Genomic DNA, 24,734 nt, shown 5'->3' on the forward strand with positions numbered 1-24,734 from the left:
CCAGTGTATCTCAGAGCATTGATTGCAAATAGCCAATTTAATAACTATACCTAGTGCTAAACTCAGGAGATTAGGAAGCTGGAGATCAACTAAATTGAGGCAAGCAAAGACATTCTTGACTGAAACAAATTCATCTTCCATGGGAAGTGTGTTCCTAATATATAAGATTTTGAAGCTCTCAGTAGAAGGACATGGCTAACATTAGGTGTTATGTGAGGAAAAAAAGGAATGTAAAAGACAATTTAAGCATTATTAGAGAAAATGTCATAGCATTTCAAAGTTTATCTGAAGGTGAGGAATTACTAGAGAAGCAGGCTAGAAGTGAAATATCTACCTCCTAACTCTCAGTTTATATTAGTTACAACTTTTGAATTTAGGAATGGCAGTGAATTGAATGGAAGCACATAAAACTAGCTTTTCTTGATTTCTCTTAAAGTAACCATGAAACCATAAGAAAGGAGAAAATCCTTATTGCAATTGCAATGAGAGGTATGAAACAAAATTATTAGCAGCATTTTCTAGGTTTTTCTTTACTTTCATCTTTGTGCAATGACCCAGCCTCAAAATCCCATTTTCTAGGTTCAAGCAAGCAATGAAATAGCCTCTGGACTCCTTCCCCTTTATCTTTTCCTTCAGTGAAACAAACTACAGTCACACACATGAAGCTCTGTCTCTCAGATCAGGCCTGGGTAGATTTCTTTGTGTTGCTTGGAGAATACGAGTGGAGCCTTGTACTAACAACCAATAATCTAGCACCTATCTGCACAGCATAGGCCACTGGTCTGGAATATACGGTTTAGAGATGGATGTCTTCCCATTCAAATAAACCTTACTTCCTTTTTATAACACCATTAAAGATCAGTTAGGTAAAATTCAAGGATGTTTAAACAGAATAAAACTCTCTGAAAGAATAAAACAAATGGTAAGCCTCAGTATGAATTCCTTTCCCTATAAGAGATTTTCTTGTAAATCAGAAGAAAAATTTTAAACATATGAGTCAAGATACCAATGAGAAAAAGGAGAGTATTTCTTCCATATTTAAAGAGAGATCCACAATATGAAGAGAATGCACTAAAAAAAAAAAAACAAAGTAAATAAAATAAAATATTCATTAGAAGTAATAAAATGCAAATTTGATACTACTAAATATTTAAACCAGTGCTTCAGAGTACAAACTTGAGAAGTAATCCCGGAATATAAAGTTAATGAATAGGAAAATTTAAGGTGAGAGAGAAGATAGTAGACACGAAGGACAAAGGAAATTTGGTCTATAAGCAATAGATAACCTGTCAGAAGACCAAATATACAGAGCAAAAGAACTAACAACAACAAAGAAAAAAATCCAACGTAAACAAGCAGTCCAAAATCAAAGTAACCAAAATACATACCACAGAGTTTCAGGAAATATTAAAGTCTTAACAATGCCCTCTTGGCATGCCCATAACGAATCTATCACCAGTCTGTTGATTTTAACTTCTAAATATTGCTTGACCCCATATGTGTCCCTACATCCACCACTATAACCCTAGTTCAGGCTATCCTCGTTTCTTAGCCAGACTCTCAATGCCTTCCAGCTGCTCTCCTATATCTACTCTAGCCTCTTTCCAATCTCTTCTCCATATTGCAACCATTGCTTTATACAAACAAACAGATAAATTAGGATAGCTTCATATAATTTCATAATTACAAGTGATTGTAACAAAAATCAGAATGGCATAAAAGAGAGATGGTTTATTTAGAGAAGTGGTCAAGGGAGGCTTCTCAGGTAAACTGAACCAAAGGAGATAGCCATTTAGAGAAAAAGAGCTGTGAAAAGAGCTTCTAGAGACATGACACTAGAAATTCAATTATGAATGTGAGTGAATGTCTGAGACCCATTTTTCTGGAAGATGGCAAGAAAGTGAGGTAGGATGTAAAATGAGGTTGGAGAAGGACACAGAGACCATATCAGGTAAGGCCTTGGAAACCATGATGGGGAGTTTGGAATTTATTCTAACTACAATATGGAAGGTTTTTAGCAAGGGAGCCATCTGATTTATGTGCTTTAAAAAAACAAAAAAACTTTGGACAGCTGGGTGTATCTTTTCAAAAAACAAATGCACACTCCCACCCTCACCCCTGCTTAAAATCCTTCAATGTGTTATAAATGTTCCTAACTCCTTAACACAAACAACTACAAGATCTAGCTCCATCCTTTGTCTGTAGGATCAAATTAAGCCATATTCACCATCAATTTCCACATCAGCCTAACTGGACTTTTTTCAGGCCTGCATATATATCATTCTCCTTTCCAGACTGCACACACTATTCCTCTGCCTTCCCTCTCTCTTTGCCTGCTTAGCTCCTAGTCTTCTTTCTGCCAGTGCTCAACTACCTCTCTTAGTGAAGCCTTCCTTGACCAGCCTCTCTCCACTGAGACTTACCCCAAATTGTAGATCTCTAGCAATAAGTAGCTTGTCAGAATCACAATTTTATGTTTGTGTGGGTTATTCATTCAATAACTATTTTAGCTATTATTTTTTTCAATTAATAAAACTTTAAAAAAAATAAGCAGTTTTAGGTCCACAGCAAATTTTAGCAGAAAATAAAGAGAATTCCCACAAACCCCTGTCCCTACACACTCACCACCTCCCCCACTATCAACACACCCCATCAGAGTGGTACATTTGTTATAATCAATGAACCTACACTGACACATCATCACCACTCACAGTCCAGAGTTTCAATTAGGGTTCATTCTTGGTGTTGGACATCTCTAAGGGTTTTGACAAATGTATAATGACATATATTCGCCATTATAATACTCTACAGAATAGTGTCACTGCTCTGAAGGTCCTCTGTGTTCTGGCCTATGCTATGTCTTTTTTGACTCCATTAGTCCCCAGTGGCCTGCAGGCATAGTTCTTGGTAAATAATATATATTCAAAAATTTTTTGAATGAATAATTGAATTAATAATTTTTAAGAATTCAAGCCCTGATAAAATATTTACATTTCAATATGCATTTAGATTTTAAAAACAAACAAAAAACCTCTAAGCTCCCTAGAAGAAAGAATAAGTTACTTTCAAAGATGCAAAAAATCAATTACTCTTTTGCAGCATTAAACAACAGAAAATAGAGCTATGTTTATTAAATTCAAGGAGTACAATGTTGAATGAGCAGTGATCACTAAGTACAATTAAATAGAAATAAGTGACTTCAAGAACTAAGAAAAAATGTGTTTTTAAAATCTAACAGGTAGCAAAAATCAGGAGAACATAAAATATTAAGGAGACTTCTTCACTAATTATATATATAATTCACTGATTATATATATAATATATAATTATATATATTATATATATTCTCATAATATATATTTATAAATACAGTTATAAATATAATTATATATATGTATATATATGTAAATATATATATATATATATAAAACTGTATGAAAACTGAGAAGTAGGGGAAAGTTCACAACTCATCCAGTAACCATCTACTGCAAATGGCAAAAATCATGGATTTAGATTTTAGATTCTGCAACTTCATGTAAAAGAACTGGATTGTGTGTGACATATGTATCTTAGAACCATCACACCAAAAAATCAACTATACTATTTGCATAGTTAAAATTGTAATTATCCTGGAGAGTCAACTTTGCATAAAAAAAATGGGTTTTTACCAGAAAGAGCCACCCTGTAAATTTAGGTTCAAATCTATACTCTTACAGGTATTGGCTGACTCAGAAGTCATGTTTCCTGCCTGCCACTAATAACATCACATGTTATTATAATTTTAAATAGAGTTTTTAAGAGACAAAATTGGACAATCAAAATAATATGAAAGATATCAAAAACAGGATACTAATGGACTTACAAATAAGAAAAATCAGAAATATTAAAACATCAAGAAAAAATAGTTCAAGTAGTTTAGTGACAATAGGGGAGCAGTTTAAAAATGACTCATGAAACTGAGGTAAGTAGTATTTTGCCTGTTTTATAAAAAGGGTATAGAAATTCAGTGGTCAAGTAATTTGTCCCATTATATATAGCTTACAGATAAAAAAAAGTAAGTTTCAAATATAGACCTTCTGGCTCCAAACCCATTATCTACCTAGAGCTTGCAATAGTATGGTATATCTTAGATTCATAAACTTTTTTTGGAAATGAAAATTTGTACAAACTATTTGAAAACCAGTGTGACATTTTTTGTATCAAAAAGCATAACAATTTTCATTACTTTAGACCCCAAAAACTCCTGTGTGGGATTCTACCCTGGGGAATTAATCCAATATGTAGAAAACAATACAGATGAAGACATTCATAGCAACATTTTAATTTAAAAAACATTAGTTGGAAGCTACCCAAATGTTCCACAATAGAACACTGGTTAAATATTATTTGGTATACAGACATATGATAGAATATTACTTTGAAAAATGAGAAAATACTTATGTGTAACTCTAATGTTAGAGAATAAAAGTAGGACATAAAATTATAGGTACATAATTATATTAAATATACATAATGAAAATATAGGAAGAAATACACAGACACATACAAAAGACAATTATCTGAAGTTGATAAAATAGTAGGTTATCTATGCTTCCAGTTTTAGATATTTATATCTTTTTAAACATTTTTAACCTAATTTCAAGTGATCTCATATAGAGTTCAAAGTGTATGCTTTGATGAAATATATCATCCGGATGGAAATTGAATCATGGGGGAAGAAATGAATGAAGAAGTCTCAATTTTAGAAGGTGTGTGTGACTTGTGAATACTGTATTACTTTAATTTAGGAATCATGAAAGAAGCATAATGTTAAACTCCAAATATTTTTGTTTTTGTTTTACCCTTTCTCCCATCCAAAAAAAAAGGTGGGGGGCAAATAATTATCATTTCACTGTGAAAGTAACAACTCTTGTTCTTTTTTTTTTTAAACATGCTAGAAAGAGAATGTGTGAATTTTTTTTTACATTTCTCTGTAGGTTTTATTTTTTTATTGCTTTTTTTAATTAAAGCTTTTTATTTTAATTCCAGTATAGTTAACATACAGTGTTATATTAGTTTTAGGTGTACAATATAGTGATTCAGCAATTCTATATATCATTACTCAATGCTCATCATAAGTGTACTCTTAATCCCCTTCACATATTTCACCCGTCGCCCCCACCCACCCACCCCTGATATGCTTTATTTTAAATGAGTACCCTCAGTTAAAGTTGGTTTTTTTAACAAGAATATTTTTTACCTGAAGCATACTTCAGAATACACTGTGTAGATTTCAGTTGGAATTTGGTTTTGTTTTTTTCTTTTTCACAAGCAGTTACTTAAGAAACATTTTATCTTTCATTAGGATGTTTAATTTTATGGTGATTAATCAGAACATTAAACATTAAATATTTAGAAGTCAAAATTTATAGTGAAATCTGTATCAAATCTGTATCAACATTTATTGAATTTAATCATACTTGTTTCCCTCAAATACATATATTTAATTAATTTAAATAATCTAACCAATTAAACAAAATTAAAACAGAGAAGTGGGAATCAGAATATCACTGGAAAGGAAAGATATGTGTTTCTTCATCTCATGACATCTCAGCCAATGTTGTAGTTTGAAAATAACTTAGATTTATTCACTTAAAATATTCTCAAAGATGAAGCAAGTTAAGCTCATCATATAAAAGTTAGGATTTTAAAGGATTCCAGCTTAATCAAACAGATATTTGAAATTCAGTCACTCAGCTGTATACCAGTTCAAATCTGTGAAGAGACAGAGATGAGAAATAGGAATTTGATTATCTTTTTAGCCTTTAAAGAAAATAGATAGATATATACAAAGATATATGAGGTTTGTGTAGATGTATCAGATAAGGGTTAGTGTCAAAGAACTAAATTACTCTAAATAGTTTAAGTAAGAAATATTATTGTTGTTAAATGTTTTACAAAATTATCAACTTAAATTAACAGACTTCAGGGTGACCTGAAAGATCAAGAATGACTCTTAAAGTCAAACTATAGAACCAACACAAAGGAAGATGTCTTCTAAGCCACCAGGCCCAGAAGCATACTCCATTGCTATGTTTAAAGAAGCCACTATAATCAGGATGGTGCCACATTCAGGAAGCTGCTGTGATCTGTAGACCTCCACTGTTGTTGCCAGTTCCAGAATCCCACCATGCAAACTACGATTTGCACCAACAAAATGGATGTCCTGTGCCCTGATTCTCGGCTCTCATAAAGCTAATGGTTAGACAATGAGTCGCTTACTAATGCACCTTTGGGGGCCGGGAGGGAAGGAAAAATAATGACTCCATGAATGTGCTTACCAGCAGAAATGCAGAAGCAGAAGTTCAATCTCCATCTCACTTTTACTTTCAAATCTCAGGCATATTCATCTGACTGGCTGAAGCTACAACACATTGAGTCGTAACTGCAAAGGAACCTTAGAAATAAGATTTTCAGCTCTCCATCCTCTTCAGTACAGGGAGATAACTGGAATGAGAGTGAAATGGATGTTGAACACTAATGTACCATTTGTCTTTGGTTACTCAACATACATACACTTCCTTTTCCCCACTCAACAACCCTCATAAGCAACAATAAGCAACAACCGTGTTCCATACTGAGACGGTACAAAGATCACTTTTACAAATGAAAATGTACTGACCCTTTCCCTAAGCAGGAAAGTCAAAGAAAGTTCCATCAGTAAATCTGTCCATCTCAGGGTGAAAGTTTATTCTTCCTCTAGTGAACTACATTAGAGAGTGACCTACCTACAACACTATATAAAACATCAGAAAAAGGAAGTCGCCCAAGTCATTAGTATGTATACACAAAACTGTACCTGGAAGCAAATATTGCTAGTATAGTCTTCATTTCATAAAGTTGCAGTTACAATTTTTAACTTCCTTCCTCATGTACCCATTTCTTATTCCCTTTGCCTTCAGCCAGCACCTAGGCTGGCAGAGGCCTTTTAATTTGATGTGGTGACTCAAATGTTTTGTTTTGTTTTGTTTTCCGAGACACAAGAGCCTATAATGACTTCCTCTGGCTATAGCTGGAAATAGCAGTCTTAGGCATGCTCCAGAATATTTCAAATAACAAACAAAAACCCCTCACTGCCTACCCTGTGTAGCAGCAACCTTAGTTGAAAGCCTCTGGAAAATGTGGTGTTTGGCTTCTTAGCCTCTACAGTAGACAAAGCACTTGAAGGAGGATGAAATGGGTACAGTGATCCACTTCTTTCACCACAGTAATTAATGGGAGGGGGGGAACTACTGTTCCATTACTTTTACCACAGTAAGTAAGTAGAGGAATAAAAACTACTCTTTTAACCACTTAAATATTGTTACACAAAAACAGTTACTTAAACTCACAAAGGGTTCAAGTTTGATATGACAGCATCACCATGAGCTTATAATCAGGAAAGATCATCTCAATGCATAAATTGTGCTTTGACGGAAAAGTTCCTTTCTGCCTCCCTCCCATATCCTAGCAATGTGATAGGTCTACATTTAGACCACTCCCAGTTATCATGAATGTTCTCTGTCACCTCTTCTCTATTAAACCCATACAGCTTATATGACTCTACCTTTGTGTGGAGCCCAGAAGGAAATATTGTTCATGTCTCTTTCTCAAACAATTCATTCAAAGCTCCATGGCTTTGAAAGGTAAAAGTTTCTGATAACATATAAGAGAAGAGCATTTCTTCAATTTCTTTGAATGATTCTTCCTTAACATCAGGATGTGTTTTGGACTCTTTTCCAAGCAACTCATGCTACCAGGCTAGAAGGTAGCACCTTTTGTTGCTCTGTTGAGTACTGCTAAGATGTACACAGATGCAAATCAGGCAGTGACTAAGACTGATTTTGCCTTGTTGGTAGTACCTGTTAATTGGATAATACAAGAGTGATTTCTTAGGGCTTTAGGAAAACTAAACAATCACAAGTATGGAAGAAACTTCAAAATTAATCTGTCATTTAATAATTTGTTGACAGGTTGGTTATCGGAAAGACATGGAACAAGAAGATGCTGCAGAAACAGTCAAAACTAGAGGGAATGAATCCTCTGTCATTCTGACAGGATTAGAAGGAAATACTTTATATCACTTCACAGTGAGGGCTTATAATGGAGCTGGATATGGGCCACCTAGCAGTGAAGTGAGTGCAACCACCAAGAAATCCCGTAAGTGACCTGGGATTTTTGTTTGTTTCAGACAAAAGGGAAACATCTTTTAACATTTCTGAAAGCCCTGTGAGGTACAAAATAAGGAGAGTTGAAGGGGAGTTTTGATTCATAGTCTTGCTTGAATGCTTAGATCTGAATTCCAAAACTAGCTCAGAAAATTTTGCATTCACAGTAGATAAAGGTTATCTTCCTGTGAAATAAGGCCAAGCGATTTTGACACAGGAAGGAAGATAAAAGGATTCTGGTTCAAAAGCTCGGTAGAGTAGCTATTAAAATGACACTCTGGAGCAAAAACCCTCCTTATCTGACTCCAGCTGGAAAGAAGCCTATGGTGCCAGCCAACTACTACACACAAGAAAAGATTGAAATACAAAGATTTAAGTGAAGAAATGTATTTAAGACTCCTTGTCTGTTCACTTTCACTTTTTATTTTGCAGCCCCTAGTCAAGCACCCAGCAATCTCAGGTGGGAACAGCAAGGCTCTCAGCTTTCTCTGGGCTGGGAACCAGTCAGACCATTAGCCAATGAATCTGAAGTCATGGGCTACAAGGTCAGTATGTTTCTTCACTCTCTTGTATAGACACTCATCTTAGAAATTGTTATTATGAGGATGTACAATTATAAGGCATAAAAGGCCATTAGCATACCTGTTTTTCCCAATCATTTTCTACCTATAACTTAGAAGAAAGCCTCCCACAATAGGTAAGCCAAGGCAGTCAAAATCAGTTTTAACTGCTCAAGGCATAGGAGGGAATGAGTAGGAAAAGCAGCAACAATTTGAATACAGGATGAAGATGGCTCCATAAAGCAGTGTCAGGACCAGCAGAACTTAAAGAGAGAGTCCTAGCATTTTCTCCCTGAAGACAAATTTTCCTGGCAGATGACAAAGACTGGATAATTTAACTTGGGTGGAAAGACTATTAGCAAAAAAAGAAGAAGAAATGCTAAGGCCAGCACACTGGGTTAAGAAAGAGTCCATGGAGAGATAGCAAGCTCCAAAATAGACATAGCATTTCACATACAGTCATCCTGAAATGTGCCAGCAAGAGAGCTGGAAATATGAAAACATTGGTTTGTTTTTGAAAAACAACTTTGTCTCTAATTTTAAAATATATGTGGTCTATGTATTGATTTGGTTGAATTTCAAATTCTTTTTTCATCAGATTCTCTTATTGTCTTAAACTCCATACAGAACCATACACTGAATATTATTTATATCAGAAATTTTAAGCATTTTAATAATATTTAGACAGAAAATCATCATCTATGTGGCTTTTCAATTATCAGAAATGGTAACACAGTATTTTGTATATAAAGTGCTAAAATTCTGAAGGTAAAAACTTAAGAAGTTATAAATGAAATATATTTTTAAGGTAAGTAATTCCCATTAATCATATTTTAAGACACAAATTATATTATTTCTTACAGACTATAATTAGTATGGATGGCAGACACCCTCATTACTCAAACATACATACTGAAATCTGTTCTAATCCTCAGAGATATTGAATTTGATCTTTTTGGGGTGGGCAGGTGAGCCATTTTTTATACCCCTCCCTTTGCCTTCTTCTCCTATGCCCTTACCCAGATGACCATGTCCTTACAACTTTTCCTCTAAGGCAAATATACCTTCAATAATTAGATGTAGCAGTATGGCCATAAATGGTGAATATACCTTCCAAGAACCAATCTAATATCATTAGAACTATGGCAACCAAACTCCCAAACTAGAGAGGCAAAGTAGAAAACAAGTTAGAGCTACATGAAAGCATATTGCCCTGAAAGAAACAGTCAGCGTAAGGCACCTCTCAGGTAATAAGACCTGAAGAATATGTGAGGTTGGGCATAGGGTTCCCAAGCACGGTAATCCTTCTTTTTGCTCACAATTACCCCATCTATCTCTGTCACTGTTCTTCCTCTTTATATGTGGTTGTTTCCCCAACCAGACTATATGTGATTGATGGCAGAAACTCTTTCTCATCACTTTATCCCCAATGTTTCTAGAATGGATGAATAAATTAATTAATTTAATCCAGCTAGAAGTATATTATGCAATTACTCATAAGTGTATATTATCAGATGTGTGTTTTTCCAGCATGGTCTTCCCATTTGTTAAGTGTAGTGGGAAAAGAACACTGGCTTCTGAGTCAGACTTTCATTCAAATCCTAGTTGTAACTGAGCAAGTTGCTTAATCTCTCTGAATCTCATTTTCTTAACTTCAAAATGGCAAAAATAACAATAAAATAATATCTATCATACAGGATTGTTTTATGGATTAAATAAGATAATTTATGTAAAATAGCTTATAGCTATTAGCATATAGAAGATGCTCATTTAAAAATAGCTACTATTTATTCTAATTGTTTTGAGAAGAGAATATCTAGTTAGGTGAAATTTTAACAAAAGGAACTGATCTTTGTTTGAAAGTTGCCTGCCAGTTCTGTCTAAATGAAGACAGCAGAAGTTACCTTGGAATACCTTCTTGCTAGGGGAAGAATCACTAGCATGTTCCATCTTAGTTGTATAAGTTAATGACAAGTAGGTACACATTGATAGATGATTTTTTTTTCTTTTACTTCCTTAAAATGGTTATACTTCCTTATGTCCTTGAGAAGAAAGAGCTCGTTCTTAAGAAAGGAGTCTGCTGATAACAAATGGAGTGAGACCTCAAAGCTTGTTCTTTTGCGACTAATCTTATTAGAACTTCTGATGGACGGGATAATCCCCAATGAGAGACCCATGAGGGTAAAAGGACTAGGCTAATGACTGCAGCTTAACACAGAGCCTGGATTCTCCTGGGAAAGTCTGGTTTTCACAGAGCAGGTAGCTAAGGATGAAAACTCTTCCTGACACAGGCACAAGGGGCCAGGAATGTGATTAGAAACAATAGCTGCAAATTTAAACTACAGGCTTGTAACCCAGAGAACACAAGCTTGTAGCCCCCTTTTTGAGCATGACTTTGTGGAAAACTCCTCCAGCCTAGGCAAGGATCTGCACTGCAGCTAAAGAGCTGTACCATTTGGATGGAGGTTCACCCAAGTATGGAGTGGCCAAGGCTGAGCATGAAACTCAGAGGAAAAAAACCTCTTTGAGTTCTACTATATCCCCCCAAATTATTGCCAGACCAAGAGTGCCCTAACCACTGGGCCAAGAATACCAGTATAACATTGGGCCACCTCTTAAGCACAATAGCATACGGCAGTCACAAAAGATTAACAAAAGTAGGTACAAGTCAGCACACTATTTCTCTAACCGTGAGGCAATTTGAGGTAGAGGACTTCCTGCTTAATAGGGTAAGAGAAAGGTTCCACAATTAATTGTAATATCAAAAAGAGAAGTAAATTTGTTTTTACTCTTTGTCTTTGCCAAGTTACTTTACTTTTATAAGCAAAAGAGATCACTAGAAATGTACATGGTATGTAAGTTTGAGAATAGGAAACTTGGAGTCAATGCCTGAGGTTTAAAATGCAAAGACTGTGTTTTTAACCTTTTATATTAAGTCCAAAGTAGATGAACTCAGAAAAGTCTTCATCTAGAAGTTTTCCAGATTGTAAAAATGATTGAAAAGTGATAAATATGGAGAAAAATAGATTTGTTCTCCAGACTTGGTCCATAAATAATACACTCAACTCTTTTCTTATAGTTAGGATACTAAATACAGGATTGAACTCATTCTTTAAAAATAACAAAAAGAGTAAGATAAAATAGTGGAATTTGACATTCAACCAATCCATTTTCTAAGAAGCATGGATCTTAATTCCTTACATAATTTCAGAGATTGAAGTGTCAACATATATAAGGACAAAATGTTAACAGAGAAAGATATGATGAGAAATTTTGTACAAGGTGTTCAGAAGATGAAGGAAGTCTCCTCATCATAAATCTTATCAGGGACCTCAAAAATGACCAAGAATATAGTGGAAGAAGGATGGAATCAAGCCATAAATGGTTGTATCAGAGGAGACATATTAAAATTAAATCCATTCAGTTAAATTTTAAGTATTACCTAGTTGTGAAATTTCTTACTGCTTTTTGAGATCATCCAAGAGATCCTGAACTTCTTGGGATTTTGTTTAACAAGTCCAGGTTTAATAGCAATAATTTCAAGACATCACAGCTTTCATTAAAAAGTAAGAGAATTAGAAGCTTGAAGAACCAGAAGAATGTTGGGAAAAGATTGTCTCTTGAAGATACGGCTACAAATTATTCTCACTCAAATAAAATAACTCCCCATTTGAAAAGTTAAGTCAAATTTGGGAGTTTACTTAGTATATTTATAACTCCTTCAAGTCCATTATTATTCCTTTCTCTTGTTTTGTTACATTTCCTAAATCGGAAAAAGCCACCTATATTATTAATATATTATTTATAAGTGATGGGGAAAATGGAGCAAAAACTTCAAATAAGTTTTTTTCTAATTTAATATATTTTTCCCAAATAAATGCTTTTCAATGAAGAAAATTTCATTTTTTAATTCCTCTAGTGTGGAGTCTGTATCTAGAGTCTTTAATTTTGGCACATCTGTTACTGGCATTCCTAAAGAAATACCAATGCCAATAACAAAGCTGTGTACTAAAGCATATTCAGCCATAATCTCCTTAATAATCTTGAGAATGAAGAAATTTTTTCTTTATATTATGAAAGAAGTTTACCAAGATTATAAAGTGAAATAACCATCTTATCTCCACCTTATTCTTCTCATGTAGATTTAAGCCCAAGTAAAAGGGAAAATAAATATTAAATGCCCAGGAGCTATACTTTCACTTGTGCAAATATTCCCTTTTCCACTGAGTGAAACTTTTATCCATTCAGGAAAAAAAAAAAAAAAAAAAACAAGCAGAAGGAATTCAGGACAATGCCTCAGGCTACATACCAAAAAAAATAAGGTCTTGTTTTCTAGGCTACAACTAAAAAGTATCCTTTCCTAGATATACAACCCTTTCTCCATATATCTTTCCCCCTTACCTCTACTTTCTGCCTGTTTACAGAGCCAGGGAGAGTAGGGGAAAAATCAGGCTCAAAGTTTACTGGTTATTATGTGTTCCATCAATGTAGACAGAAATTTTTGTTTATTTATTCAACTTAGATATCAGGGCCTTCCACACTCCTGAGATATATGTACGTTTGGGTTGATATTTTATTCCACACCCTACAGAATTCTGAAGACCACCTCTATATTTATCCAGCTTCTCGAGGGAGCTTAATGTCTTTGGCCCTTCTAGTCTCATTGATTTCCTGTATCTTGCAGCTGTTCCTTCATCTTATATTCACTCCATGTATGGGATTCAGCCTCTTTCTTGTGATACCCACAAATTAAAATGACTCATATATAATGAGTTATACTATCCTCTTACATGTGATTTTCCTTGAAATTTTTTATGATAAAATATTTTTAAAAAATAAAACAAAAATGGCTTATATAATATCAAATATATACACATAGAAAGTAGACTTGATAGAAATATTGGCGGGAGCAGGTAGAATGAAAAGCACACCATACAAGCAAATATCTGAAAATTGCCCATAGAAAGTCCTGTTCTTAAAAGTGCTTTTGGCCATCCTCCAGTCAGTGGCTTCTCACTGGTTCTTATGCTTCCCCAACTTCTTTTCATCTTGCTTCTATCATCTTGCTGACTTCTCACCCTCCTATTGTTAGTGGGGCTTCAGATTCCTCACTTTCCATTATGAAGAGCAGATGTCCCTGTTGACTATTCCTAAGATCCCAAGATGCTCAGCTGCTGAATAGGCCTTCCCTTTAATAGAATCCATCCTTCTCAGGGGTACTCATGGGTAAAACCAGCAAAAATTTATTGTTATATATTTAAGCCTGCTCACACCATTGTTGTGTTACCATCAATATAGACTAGCTATTTCAAGATCATGCCTTTCAGAATTGCAGTACCACATTAATTTTTTGTTTAGAATCACTTATTTGGATAATTCATTCTTCCCAGCTTGTTAAGTAGAATTTGAGGATAGTATTGAAAATACAATTTCCTTAATGCCTAAAGATAGCTGTCATCACAACCACCATTTTGTAAATGTCCAGATTCTCACAGTACACTCTGGACTCCTTATTATCAATAACTATTTCTGACATGTCTTGATAACTCCTTAACCTTCTCATATTTCTCATTCTCATCCATCTTTACTAAATCAGGATTTTAAAATGAGCCAAGATTCTCTCAAGCACCTAAGACTAACCATTAATTTAATGTATCTTTTCACTTAGTATACCTACTTACTGACTCATAACATCATATCTCCCTGGATGTACTGGTAAAAGCCACATTTAATCTCAAACTCCTTTTGCTACTATTAACTGGTATTTTTCCTGCTTTTACCTTTTGTTTCTAAATCTCAACTGATCCACAAATTTTTCTTCAACTCTGGATTTTACAGCAACATTAGATACGCATTACTAGTTGCATTTTTCTTTGTCATAAGAATTGTAATTTATTGAACCATAATAACAATGTTCTCTAAAATAGTCACTCCCCTACCAATCCTCACCAATTTACATACTTCCCCATTGCCATAAATTTGCTTTCTAATTACCTCAAGTGGATGATCAGAATTCTAATTCATTACACTGCTACAGTCAAAATAAGAAACATAAATTCTGATACAATTGTCATTTTTTAAGCTGAAAGAACCTGCTGTGGGCATGCTCTGAGAAGTGTTTCTGATTCCCCAAATCTTGATCAAGTACTACTCTGTGCATTGCTATATCACCAAATACATTTCCTATTACACTTCCCTGCATTGGTATCTGTCCCCATTATTATATTGTAGGTGCCATGAGAACAGGAACATGTGGTCTTGTTCTGTTATGAATCTCCAATGTATAGCACTGTGCCTGGCCCACATGATATGCCCAGTAAATATTTGATGATACTCTTATCACTTTGCAACTACATTGAGGCTATGGCTTCCCTATAAGTATTTCAATACATACAATTACTGTACATGCTAAATACTTTTAGAGAGAAGTTACTTCTCTTCTGAGACCCTGAAGTAAATTTAAATCTGTGAAAGAAAAGTGAAAGGGAGGGACGATTTATTACCAGAATGCAAAAGGGAGGATCAAGTACAGACAGGCTTCAATATATGACAAGAATGCTCTACTAAAGTTTTTTTTTTTTTTTTTCCCTCTCTGTAGGTTAGTTCAAGCTCAAAACACATTTTTATAAGAAAAAAACAGGGCGCCTGGGTGGCTCAGTCGTTAAGCGTCTGCCTTCGGCTCAGGTCATGATCCCAGGGTTCTGGGATCGAGTCCCACATCGGGCTCCCTATTCGGCAGGAAGCCTGCTTCTCCCTCTCCCACTCCCCCTGCTTGTGTTCCTGCTCTTGCTATCTTTCTCTCTGTCAAATAAATAAATAAAAAATTTAAAAAAAAAAAAGAAAAAAACATAAATTTTTATCTAACTTCCTAAGGTATCTTTTTGATGCAATTGAAATACTGACCATTGACCATGAACAATGATGGCAACAGAAGTAGATTTCTCTTAAGTTTACCATGCACCAGGTCCTATAATGGAACCAAATTTGCCCAGAAAGAAATATGGAGATTGTGTTTTGTTTTATTTTGTTTGTAGGAGATTGTTTTGAATCCAGATCTGTAAATAGAAACAAAATAATATAGTTCTGAAGCAGCTCTTAACTGATCATCAGAATTTTAACCTTCTAATGCAATTTCTTCCCTAACTAGCCACATGATCTTGTATAAATTGCATAATTCCTATGATCTGTGCTTTCTGATTTGTAAACATAGGATAATTCTATGTCCTTTTTAAAAAGATTTTTATTTATTTACTTGAGAGAGCAAGTGAGCAAGAGAGCAAGAGAGAGAGAGAACAAGCAGGGGAGTGGCAGGCTGAGGGAGAAGCAGGCTCCCTGCTGAGCAAGGAGCCTGATATGGGACTCAATCCTGGGATCATGACCTGAGCCAAAGGCAGATGCTTAACCAACTGAACCACCCAGGCACCCCAGGATAACTTTATGTTCTAATTTGTAATTCTGAAACCATTTGCCATGAATACATGTTCTATTCTAGTACAATGGACAGGTGTCAAAAAAACTTTACTATCCAAAATATCTAAATGCCAGTTCACAGAAAAGCAAACAACCACAGAAGTAAATAGACACTAAAGTTTTAACTTTTCAGTGATTTCCTACATTGTTAAATATTTATTGTTGATATATTTAACGAACTATCTCTTTAGTCCTTTGAATTTGAAGATGACAGCTGTGAGTACTCCCTCAGGATACTATTCATTCCAATAACCTAGAATAAAAGACTTTAGTGATATGCCCCCTCACTACCTGCTGATTTGTAAACATAGGATAATTTTTAAATTATCCCCATCCCCATATGTCTTCTGTCTATTCCATACCCTAATGTTATGGTTTCTCATTGCTTAGGTGTATTTTCGTTTTTCTTACCTTTTCCTAGAATTCTCATCCTTTTCTCCATCTGGTGAACTCCACTTATCTTCAGATACTTAACTCAGGCATCTCCTCTTCTGAAAAGCCTTTCCTAACCCACAGACAGAATTAAACTCTTTCTCCTATATTTCCATAGCATCTTTTTTTTCTTTTTTTTTTTATTAACATATAATGTATTATTTGTTTCAGGGTCTGGGTCTGTGATTCAGCAGTTTTACACAATTCACAGTGCTCACCACAGCACATACTCTCCCTATATTTCCATAGCATCTTATGTACACTTCCACTGCTCCATATAGCACATACATTGCATTTACTTACATATCTGTCAAAGCCATAGGCTTCCTTAGCTCAAAATGTGACATACGGTAGTCAATCAATAAAGATTTGGAATCTTCATGTGAATATGAAATGTTTAAATCTCTGTTATTATTTCCAGGTTTTTTATAGGCAAGAGGGGCGCAGCAACAGTCAAGTTATTGAAACACAGAAACCTCAAGCAGTAGTACCACTGCCAGATGCTGGAGTCTATATTATTGAAATTCGAGCATACAGTGAAGGAGGGGATGGGACAGCTAGTTCCCAAATCAGGGTACCATCCTATTCAGGTAAGTTTTGACATAATAGGCTTAATTTGATGACCACCAACAATGTTAAATAGTGTAAACCTCACCAAAATTAATATGATGGATTGCATGGATGAAAACTTTGGAAGGGTCTCATTTCTCACTCTGATTTCCATACCATCCTCCAATTAATAAGAATGTCGCCCTTATGTCCATAATTGCAGAATTTCTATAAATCTAAAAAGGATTTTTCATCAGAATGTTTCATTAAAATGTGCTTATTTTGGGGAAATTCCCTTGCCCATCCTGGTCTCAAGCAGCACCTTGCTGGCCATTTGGGCTTTGTAATAACTGCCAGTGCACAACTTTAACATACCTATTTCTCTATTACCTTGATTACCTTTATCATTAAAAAATGGAGAATGGGGTACAGAAGAGCTTAAAGGAACTGCTTCTTAAAATTAAATTTGGATCATCTTTATTGATTTCAGAGTAAATTGTAAATTCTATTGAGTATCATTTTTTGTTTGTTTTCCAGGTTTATTGAGATATAAATGACATGTAACCTTTTGTAGGTTTAAGGTATACAACTTGTTGATTTGATACACTTATATACTGCAAAATTATTACCACCATAGCATTAGCTAACACCTTCATCATGTCACATAACTGCCATTTCTTTTTGTAGTAAGAACATTTAAAATTTACTCCCTTAGCAACTTTCAAGTGTGTACTACAGTATTATTAACTATAATCACGATGCTGTACATTAGATCACTGGAACTTATTTTGCCTCATAGTTTTTATTAGCAGTATTAATAATTTCTAGCTTTTACTGAGCCCTTACTATGTGTTAGGATTGGTCATAAGTCTTATACATCATCTTATTTAGTCTTAGTAATAATTATATGAAGTAGATGACATTATTCATATTTTAAGGAGAAAATTTAAGTAACTTGCCTAAGAATGTGCATTTAATTAATGGGCAATTATGAGCTTATTTATTGAGTAATCATTCTCAAGCAGAATTGTCAGCCTAAAGGGAAGTATCCAGTGATATCCTGTAGTACTCTGCATGTGGCTTTGTTGCATTCAACATATTTATCAATTTGGATTAAGACCAGAAGCATTGCATATGATATTTTTTGATGCCACAAAGTGGGATAGAAGGCAAATATAAGGAAGAAAATAATTAGACTGAAGCTTTGAGGAAAAGCTATTTACATAATATTTGACAAGTAAATTCTTACATAAAAATATAAGGTGAGATAAAGGATATAATTAGGAGAGTTGATAAAATTTGAATAATGTCTGTAGATTAGATAACATATATATCAATAATTTCCTTTTCTTAAAAAATTGTACTGTGGCTATATAAGAAAATGTCTTATTTTTAAGAACTCTACATTAAAGTATTTAGAGGTAAATGTACATCATGTCTGCAACTTACTTTCAAGTGACTCAGGAAAAATATATGTATTTATAGAGAGAATAATAACACAACAATGATGAAACAAACATTTAAGAAATCTGGATGAATTCTTTGTCTATTTTTACAACTTCTTGGTGCATCTAAAATTATTTCTAAATGAAAAGTTAAAAATAAAAAACATAAAATATAGGAAATCTGACATTTTTCAGAAATTCAGGTGAAAAGACCTAAGAATTTAAATACATTGTGGCCACACTAAAACTTAATACACTTTATGATTCATTTATAAAAGTATAGCTTCAAGAGCAAGAGAGGTAATAATGTCTCTACATTGATTACTACAATTGAACTGTTCAGATGCGGGTGTTAAATTTTCAAGAGCACCTTGAAAGACTAAAGATTATTTCTGAAAAGCGAAAAAGATGGCAACTTTCTGCTTGCATCATAAGTCTCAAATTTCTAAAAACAATGCTACAATGAGCATTTATTGACCCATGATCATGTTCTTGGCATTACACTAGGTATTTTTCATATATTATCTTATTTTATCCTTCTAGCAAACTTCTAAGTATTCTATTATTCTCTGACTCCTCAAGGTTCCTGTCAAGTCTAAGACAACCAGATTATAAAATATCATCTGGACAATATTAGTCCCAAGTTTGAAAGTATTTATAAAAACATTGATTCTCCCACTGTGTTTCAACTTCTATGAAAAACAAATTGTCAACTTTTATGTTTTAGTTGAAAAATAATGGTTAGTGCAATACATTTTCTGAGTTTTAATAAAATAAAAACTCTTAATATTGTCTATCTCAGACCTATAGAAAATGAACAACAATTGGTTTCATTCTTATCATTTTCCAAAAACCAAAAGCCCTAAGAAGTTCAAGGACTCGCTCAAGTGAAATAGCTAGTGGTTTTGCAGCTGGGACTAGAACTTAGTCCAGTGTTGTTGTTTGTGTTTTGTTTTGATTTGCTATACCAAAATAATGTTTTTGTTTTGTGGATTCTTTGTGAAATTTGAGATATAATCCCTACTTAGCATCCTGAAAATGAGATGTTTTTGTAAAAGTGTCATGCTAGTCGATTTAAAGGACTCAAGTAAATAGTAAGGATGTAAATAGAAAAGATGTTTTCACAGTTTTTATTTATTAAGAATGCACATACCACTGCAGTGAAGCTTTGTCATCATGCCTTTCTTATAGTTCACATGCGGCCATGCACTTCACAATAATTCCTTTTGTACAAGGTGAAATACAAGCTACATTCTCCAATATGTTGGTTAAAGTTCTATTAGTGCCTTAGATATAAAAATTTTCAAAGGAAAGATTTGCTGCTGCTGCTGCTATGTGTGTGGTGTGTGTGTTACCAAACAAATGGCCCCCCAGCTCTTAAATAAACATCTGAAGAAAAAATTTGGACACTATTTCCATAACAAAAATCACAACCAGATCCCATTAACACTCAACTCTTGACGGAGAAGATAACTTGACCGAAGGATGATTCCAAAAATTGGGTGGTACCTTTATTTTATGATTAATCTATCATTAAGGTTTTAATTAAGGCCAATCGTAAGAGCATCTGTCTCCACTAATTCCATCTCGATGACTTTAAGCAAGTCCTATTATCTAAGCTCCAGTTCCTTCATCCGCAACAGGGGGAAAAAACGTTACTTACTGTTGTGAGGATTGAATGAGATAATATGTATAAAGTGCTCAGTACAGTGCATTGCATTTAGTAAGCATTCATTAAATATCGATCATGATATCATACTTCAAACTTGAGGAACCATTAACTGGAGTTAGGTCTAAGGGTAGTACTTAGTTTGTGTGGAGCTTGTTATGTGGAGCTATCAAAACTACTTCAAACTAGTCTGTTCAGATCAGTGTGTTTAATCAAACAGCCACCTTAATACATTAACTGCATACAATATTTTGTTCCCAAGAAGGAATAATTTCTCCTGGGTATAGGTAAGAGTAATGAAAGATGGCTCTCCTTCCTTTGCCAAGTTTGGTATGAGAATCTAGAATTTAAGCCTGCTCAACAGAAACAAATCAATGGAGAACCCATAAGTAAATTAAGTAATTTAAATAATTGTATTATTATCAAATTCAAACATTGACTGAAGTAATTGAATTATGAATTCTTATTGCCACAAACTTTTGCTAATTATTCTTGCTCCCCCTTTCCTGAACAATACACTATAGAAATCATTTTATCATTCATACCTGGAATTTGAGATGTTTTCTATCATTGGTGAAAATTACACTAAATCTCCTGAGTAGATGTGTTTTTTTTAAATGTGACATAGCCTTTTAACACAGTATTCCATATAGAATTCTGCCTTCCATATAATTTCTGGGAGCCCCATACAATGTCTTGTTTTATAAGTACACTCTCATCAGAAACAAACCCATGTTGCACTCCTTTGTCTTACATACCTAAAAACAACTCTTTCTATGCTCAAGCAAAATCAAAATAATTAGCTCCATTTAATGCTTCTCTATTTTCACAGGTGGGAAAATCACTAGTGCCCAGTCGACTCTCCACACACTCTCCCCATCTTCATCATCGGTAACATTGCTCTTGGCATTGATGATTCCTTCAACCTCTTGGTGAAAACTGCAGACTTACCTTGCTTTGCTTTGCTTTAGCTTGAAAATAGCGGTGAATAGAGTGTAGTGTAAGTGGAGACCCAGGACCCTGAGATGAGCTTTAAAAATTTGGGACTACACATGGTGCACTTACAGGAGGCTGGGGGGAATATTACTTATCCATCAGGTTTCTCTTTGGTTTTGTAAATGGAGAGGACAGTTCTTGTTCCAATAAAATATGCAGATTGTATGTAATGAATTTTTTGTAAGCCAAGGTAATTTCTGTCAAATGTATTATTTACTTTTTTAATATGTTGGAATTTGATTTTATATATGATGACCCTGAGTGTGTGCCATCCATTTGTTTAGTAAGTGGTCTCTAGCAGATCGTTTCAAACACAAATACAAAACTGAGAATGAAAAGTTTGCTAAAGATTCTGAGTCTACTGTTTTTCATTTTCCCTTTGGCTAAGTATCCGAATTAACAGGCTGGTAGAAGATATGAAAAAAAATACTTCAGTTGTGTGATCCATTATAGAATAAGTACACAAAAGTTTTTTTTGAAAAATATTGTGTTATTGCATAGTGAAATAGCAAAATTTGTCTATATGCTATTCTATATGCATCCCTAGAGCAAGTTATTAGGGTAGGGAATAAGCCATTCACATTAGTGCAAGGTAAATAGAGAGTCCAGATGAATTTAAGTGCTATTGTTTTTCATTAATTACTATGTTATCTAGCTGCAAATATAATAAATGTTTATTTTTAATAACAAAAGATTAAAGTCACAAAAAAAATATGGTCACTAAAAACTGCAGTCACTGATATGCTGCGAAGGGTGCTAACTTGAAAACAAAATGAATACAGGACAGAGCTTTCCCATTTTCCCACCTACTGCCAAAATAGATGTTGAATTAAGTTCATGGTTTTATTCTAATTGGCAACAATTTTAAGGACAATTAAAATCTATTGTGCAAATAATTATGCATACATATATAGTCTGTGAATTAAAATGTTTCAAGCATAACAAATGAATTTTGATTTTTTAAACACGTACATGCATCACATACCACTTGTAAAATGTTACCAACTATTAAAATAAAAAGGACCTCTTGAATAAATTGATTTTTTAATTAAGTTCTGGAAACATGGCCTCAGTACAGGGCCTCAGCTAGTCTAACTAGCCATACACTCCTTGGGAAATGTTCCCCATTTGCTATTTTGGAGAGTCACCATGAACCAAAGTGACTCGAGACAGTTGGATACTGAAGTGAAAGTTTTCTGCTTGATGATATATAGAAGTTCCACCTGCCACAGTTCACATAACACCCAAGAAGGATGCCTGAAGGGATAGTTATTGCAAAGCCAAATGCCAAAAAAGAGCTTGGAGAAACTAGTTTTACAGATGATATTAATATGGAAACAAAAAGTAGTTTCTTTTCTTTTCTAAAACCTAAGCCTGTTAATTCTGTTTGGAGCATCCTTAACAGCAAGCAAAATGAAACAATATTTAGCTCAGCTCACACTGTTGGCTCTAGAGGTTAATCCCTATAGAATCAGGACATATTGGAATTTCTGTTCTGAATATCTAAAAGATTGGTTTCAGGGCCACAGCACAACAATTTAAGTTGGTTACTCGTTCTGTTTGGGAGGAATTATGTCCAAGACACCCCTAAACAAATGAGAAGTGATTTAAAAGACTATTTTTAGTTAACAGATTATTATGGTAAATTACGACAGATGGTGAATATTGAAGCCTGTGAATAATAACAACCAAGTGGCCTTCTTTGAGCACCTCCTTTGGAGTGGGAGAGGCTGGACTTTGCAGATAGAGGGATACGAACGATTTAGCAGGCAAAATACAAACTCTCATGAGTGTGGTGTAGTTTGCAGAAAGAAATTGTGCATCTGAAAAAAAAAAGATGCAACAAGAATATTAAAGAATAGACAATAATTTTTACTTCATATTATAAATCATTTTCTTTGTTTTCCATGATGTTTTATACTAGATGTAGTGAAGGACTTTAAGAATCAAGTTATTATTGAATCTCTTACAAAACAAAGCCCAATAAATATGTCAATATATGGCTAATTCGAATAAACCAAGATTCCCCACTAGTTGATGGATGGTACACATCTGATAGAATATTTACATGTAGAATGTCTGATGTTTTCTTAACAGGAATCAGAGATAAGCGATGTTTTTACTCAGCCTGCACAGAATATGTATTTTGCATCATAAACCTATAAAAAAGGTTTTAAATGTTTACGTACTTATGTATTACATACTTGTTACTTTGTAAAAAACAGAACAGCATTCCTTATCAAGGTACATTCTTTTTCAGCTGCAGTACTGAGTGAGCTTTTTTTTGGATGGGATAGTAACCACACAGTCTTAAATCACTAAAGAGACTGTATTTTTGTATAATGTCAATTGAACTATGAAGGAAAAAACACTCCTCATAATTAAAAATTTCATGAAAAGTGAATGTTTTGCATATCCAAATAAAGGTACTGTGGACTTCATGTCAAACCGTTAAATATATTGTATACAATCTGTATATATACTATATATAATGGTATATATCATGTGGAAGGCACAGTCAAATAATAGTTCTGTGTACTGTTCTTGTAACACTAGATCTTTTTAATAAATAATTCTCTTTTTATTGACTTTTATCTTCTCTCCTGTCAGCTACATGAATGACTTTATTTCATGCAGACTACAGTATGATCATGATTATGGTGGTGTTTTCATGCTGAAAATATCACAATGTTAGTACTTTGCATGCTGTTATGATTTTAGGTGCAAAAATCTCCATAGATGTCCATGTTAATTTCAATTCAAAAAGCGGAAGCCAAGTCAAAGAATAAACCAAACAAAGAACAAAAAAACAAATGGGATAAATTTAGGGTTAGACTCATGATTTATTTCTTCTCAGGAAAGGAGACCATCAATAAGTTTTATAAAGAGTTTGTTAAATGCATAATTATGCTTTTATTAGAAACAGTCTGTCCCAGTCTATCCTAGGTATAATTCTCATAGAGTTATTCACTCTTTGTGCTCCCTTAGCACCGTGTATAAATTTCTGTTATACCAGCAATCACATGATTTTACAATGATTTGCTTATGAATGTTTCCCCTCTACTCTCTAAGCTATGGATCCTCCAAGGGAGACTATATTATATTCATCTTAGGATTTCTCTCATTGGTACATATCACAATACCTAGGACATATCAAGTGAGCAATTAATTGGATTTAATTTCACGTTGGCCCTAAAATTTTCCTGTAAAACAGGTTTCCTACACCTAGGTGATTATCTAAATCACCTGGGAACCCAAATCTCAGAGTTCTGATTCAGTAGGTCAGAACTAGGGAATCTTATTTTCAAAATGTCCTCAAACAAAAAATGATACAACCTTACTGAAGGGAATTTGGCAATAACTAGTAAAATTTTGCATGGATTTACCCTTTGACCGAGCAATCACATGTCTAGGTATCTATCCCTAA

At 34.1% G+C, this 24,734-nt stretch overlaps 1 protein-coding gene across 7 annotated transcripts in view; it reads left to right on the plus strand.

Annotated features, from left to right (window-relative positions):
• CNTN5 (contactin 5) overlaps positions 1–23,779 on the plus strand; it is a 1,075,732-nt gene extending 1,051,953 nt beyond the window's left edge. For all 7 annotated transcript variants that reach the window (XM_081799059.1, XM_081799056.1, XM_081799055.1 and 4 more), the window contains 4 exons: positions 7,992–8,178; positions 8,619–8,731; positions 17,070–17,238; positions 21,144–23,779. In XM_081799059.1, the coding sequence (XP_081655185.1) occupies positions 7,992–8,178; positions 8,619–8,731; positions 17,070–17,238; positions 21,144–21,247 (573 nt within the window). In that variant the 3' untranslated portion in view covers positions 21,248–23,779. The remainder of the gene's footprint in view (positions 1–7,991; positions 8,179–8,618; positions 8,732–17,069; positions 17,239–21,143) is intronic.
• The last annotated feature ends 955 nt before the right edge of the window (positions 23,780–24,734 follow it).

This window comes from Leptonychotes weddellii, chromosome 11 (genome assembly GCF_054177405.1).
Source record: "Leptonychotes weddellii isolate Sample4059 chromosome 11, ASM5417740v2, whole genome shotgun sequence".
Taxonomy (NCBI): domain Eukaryota; kingdom Metazoa; phylum Chordata; class Mammalia; order Carnivora; family Phocidae; genus Leptonychotes; species Leptonychotes weddellii.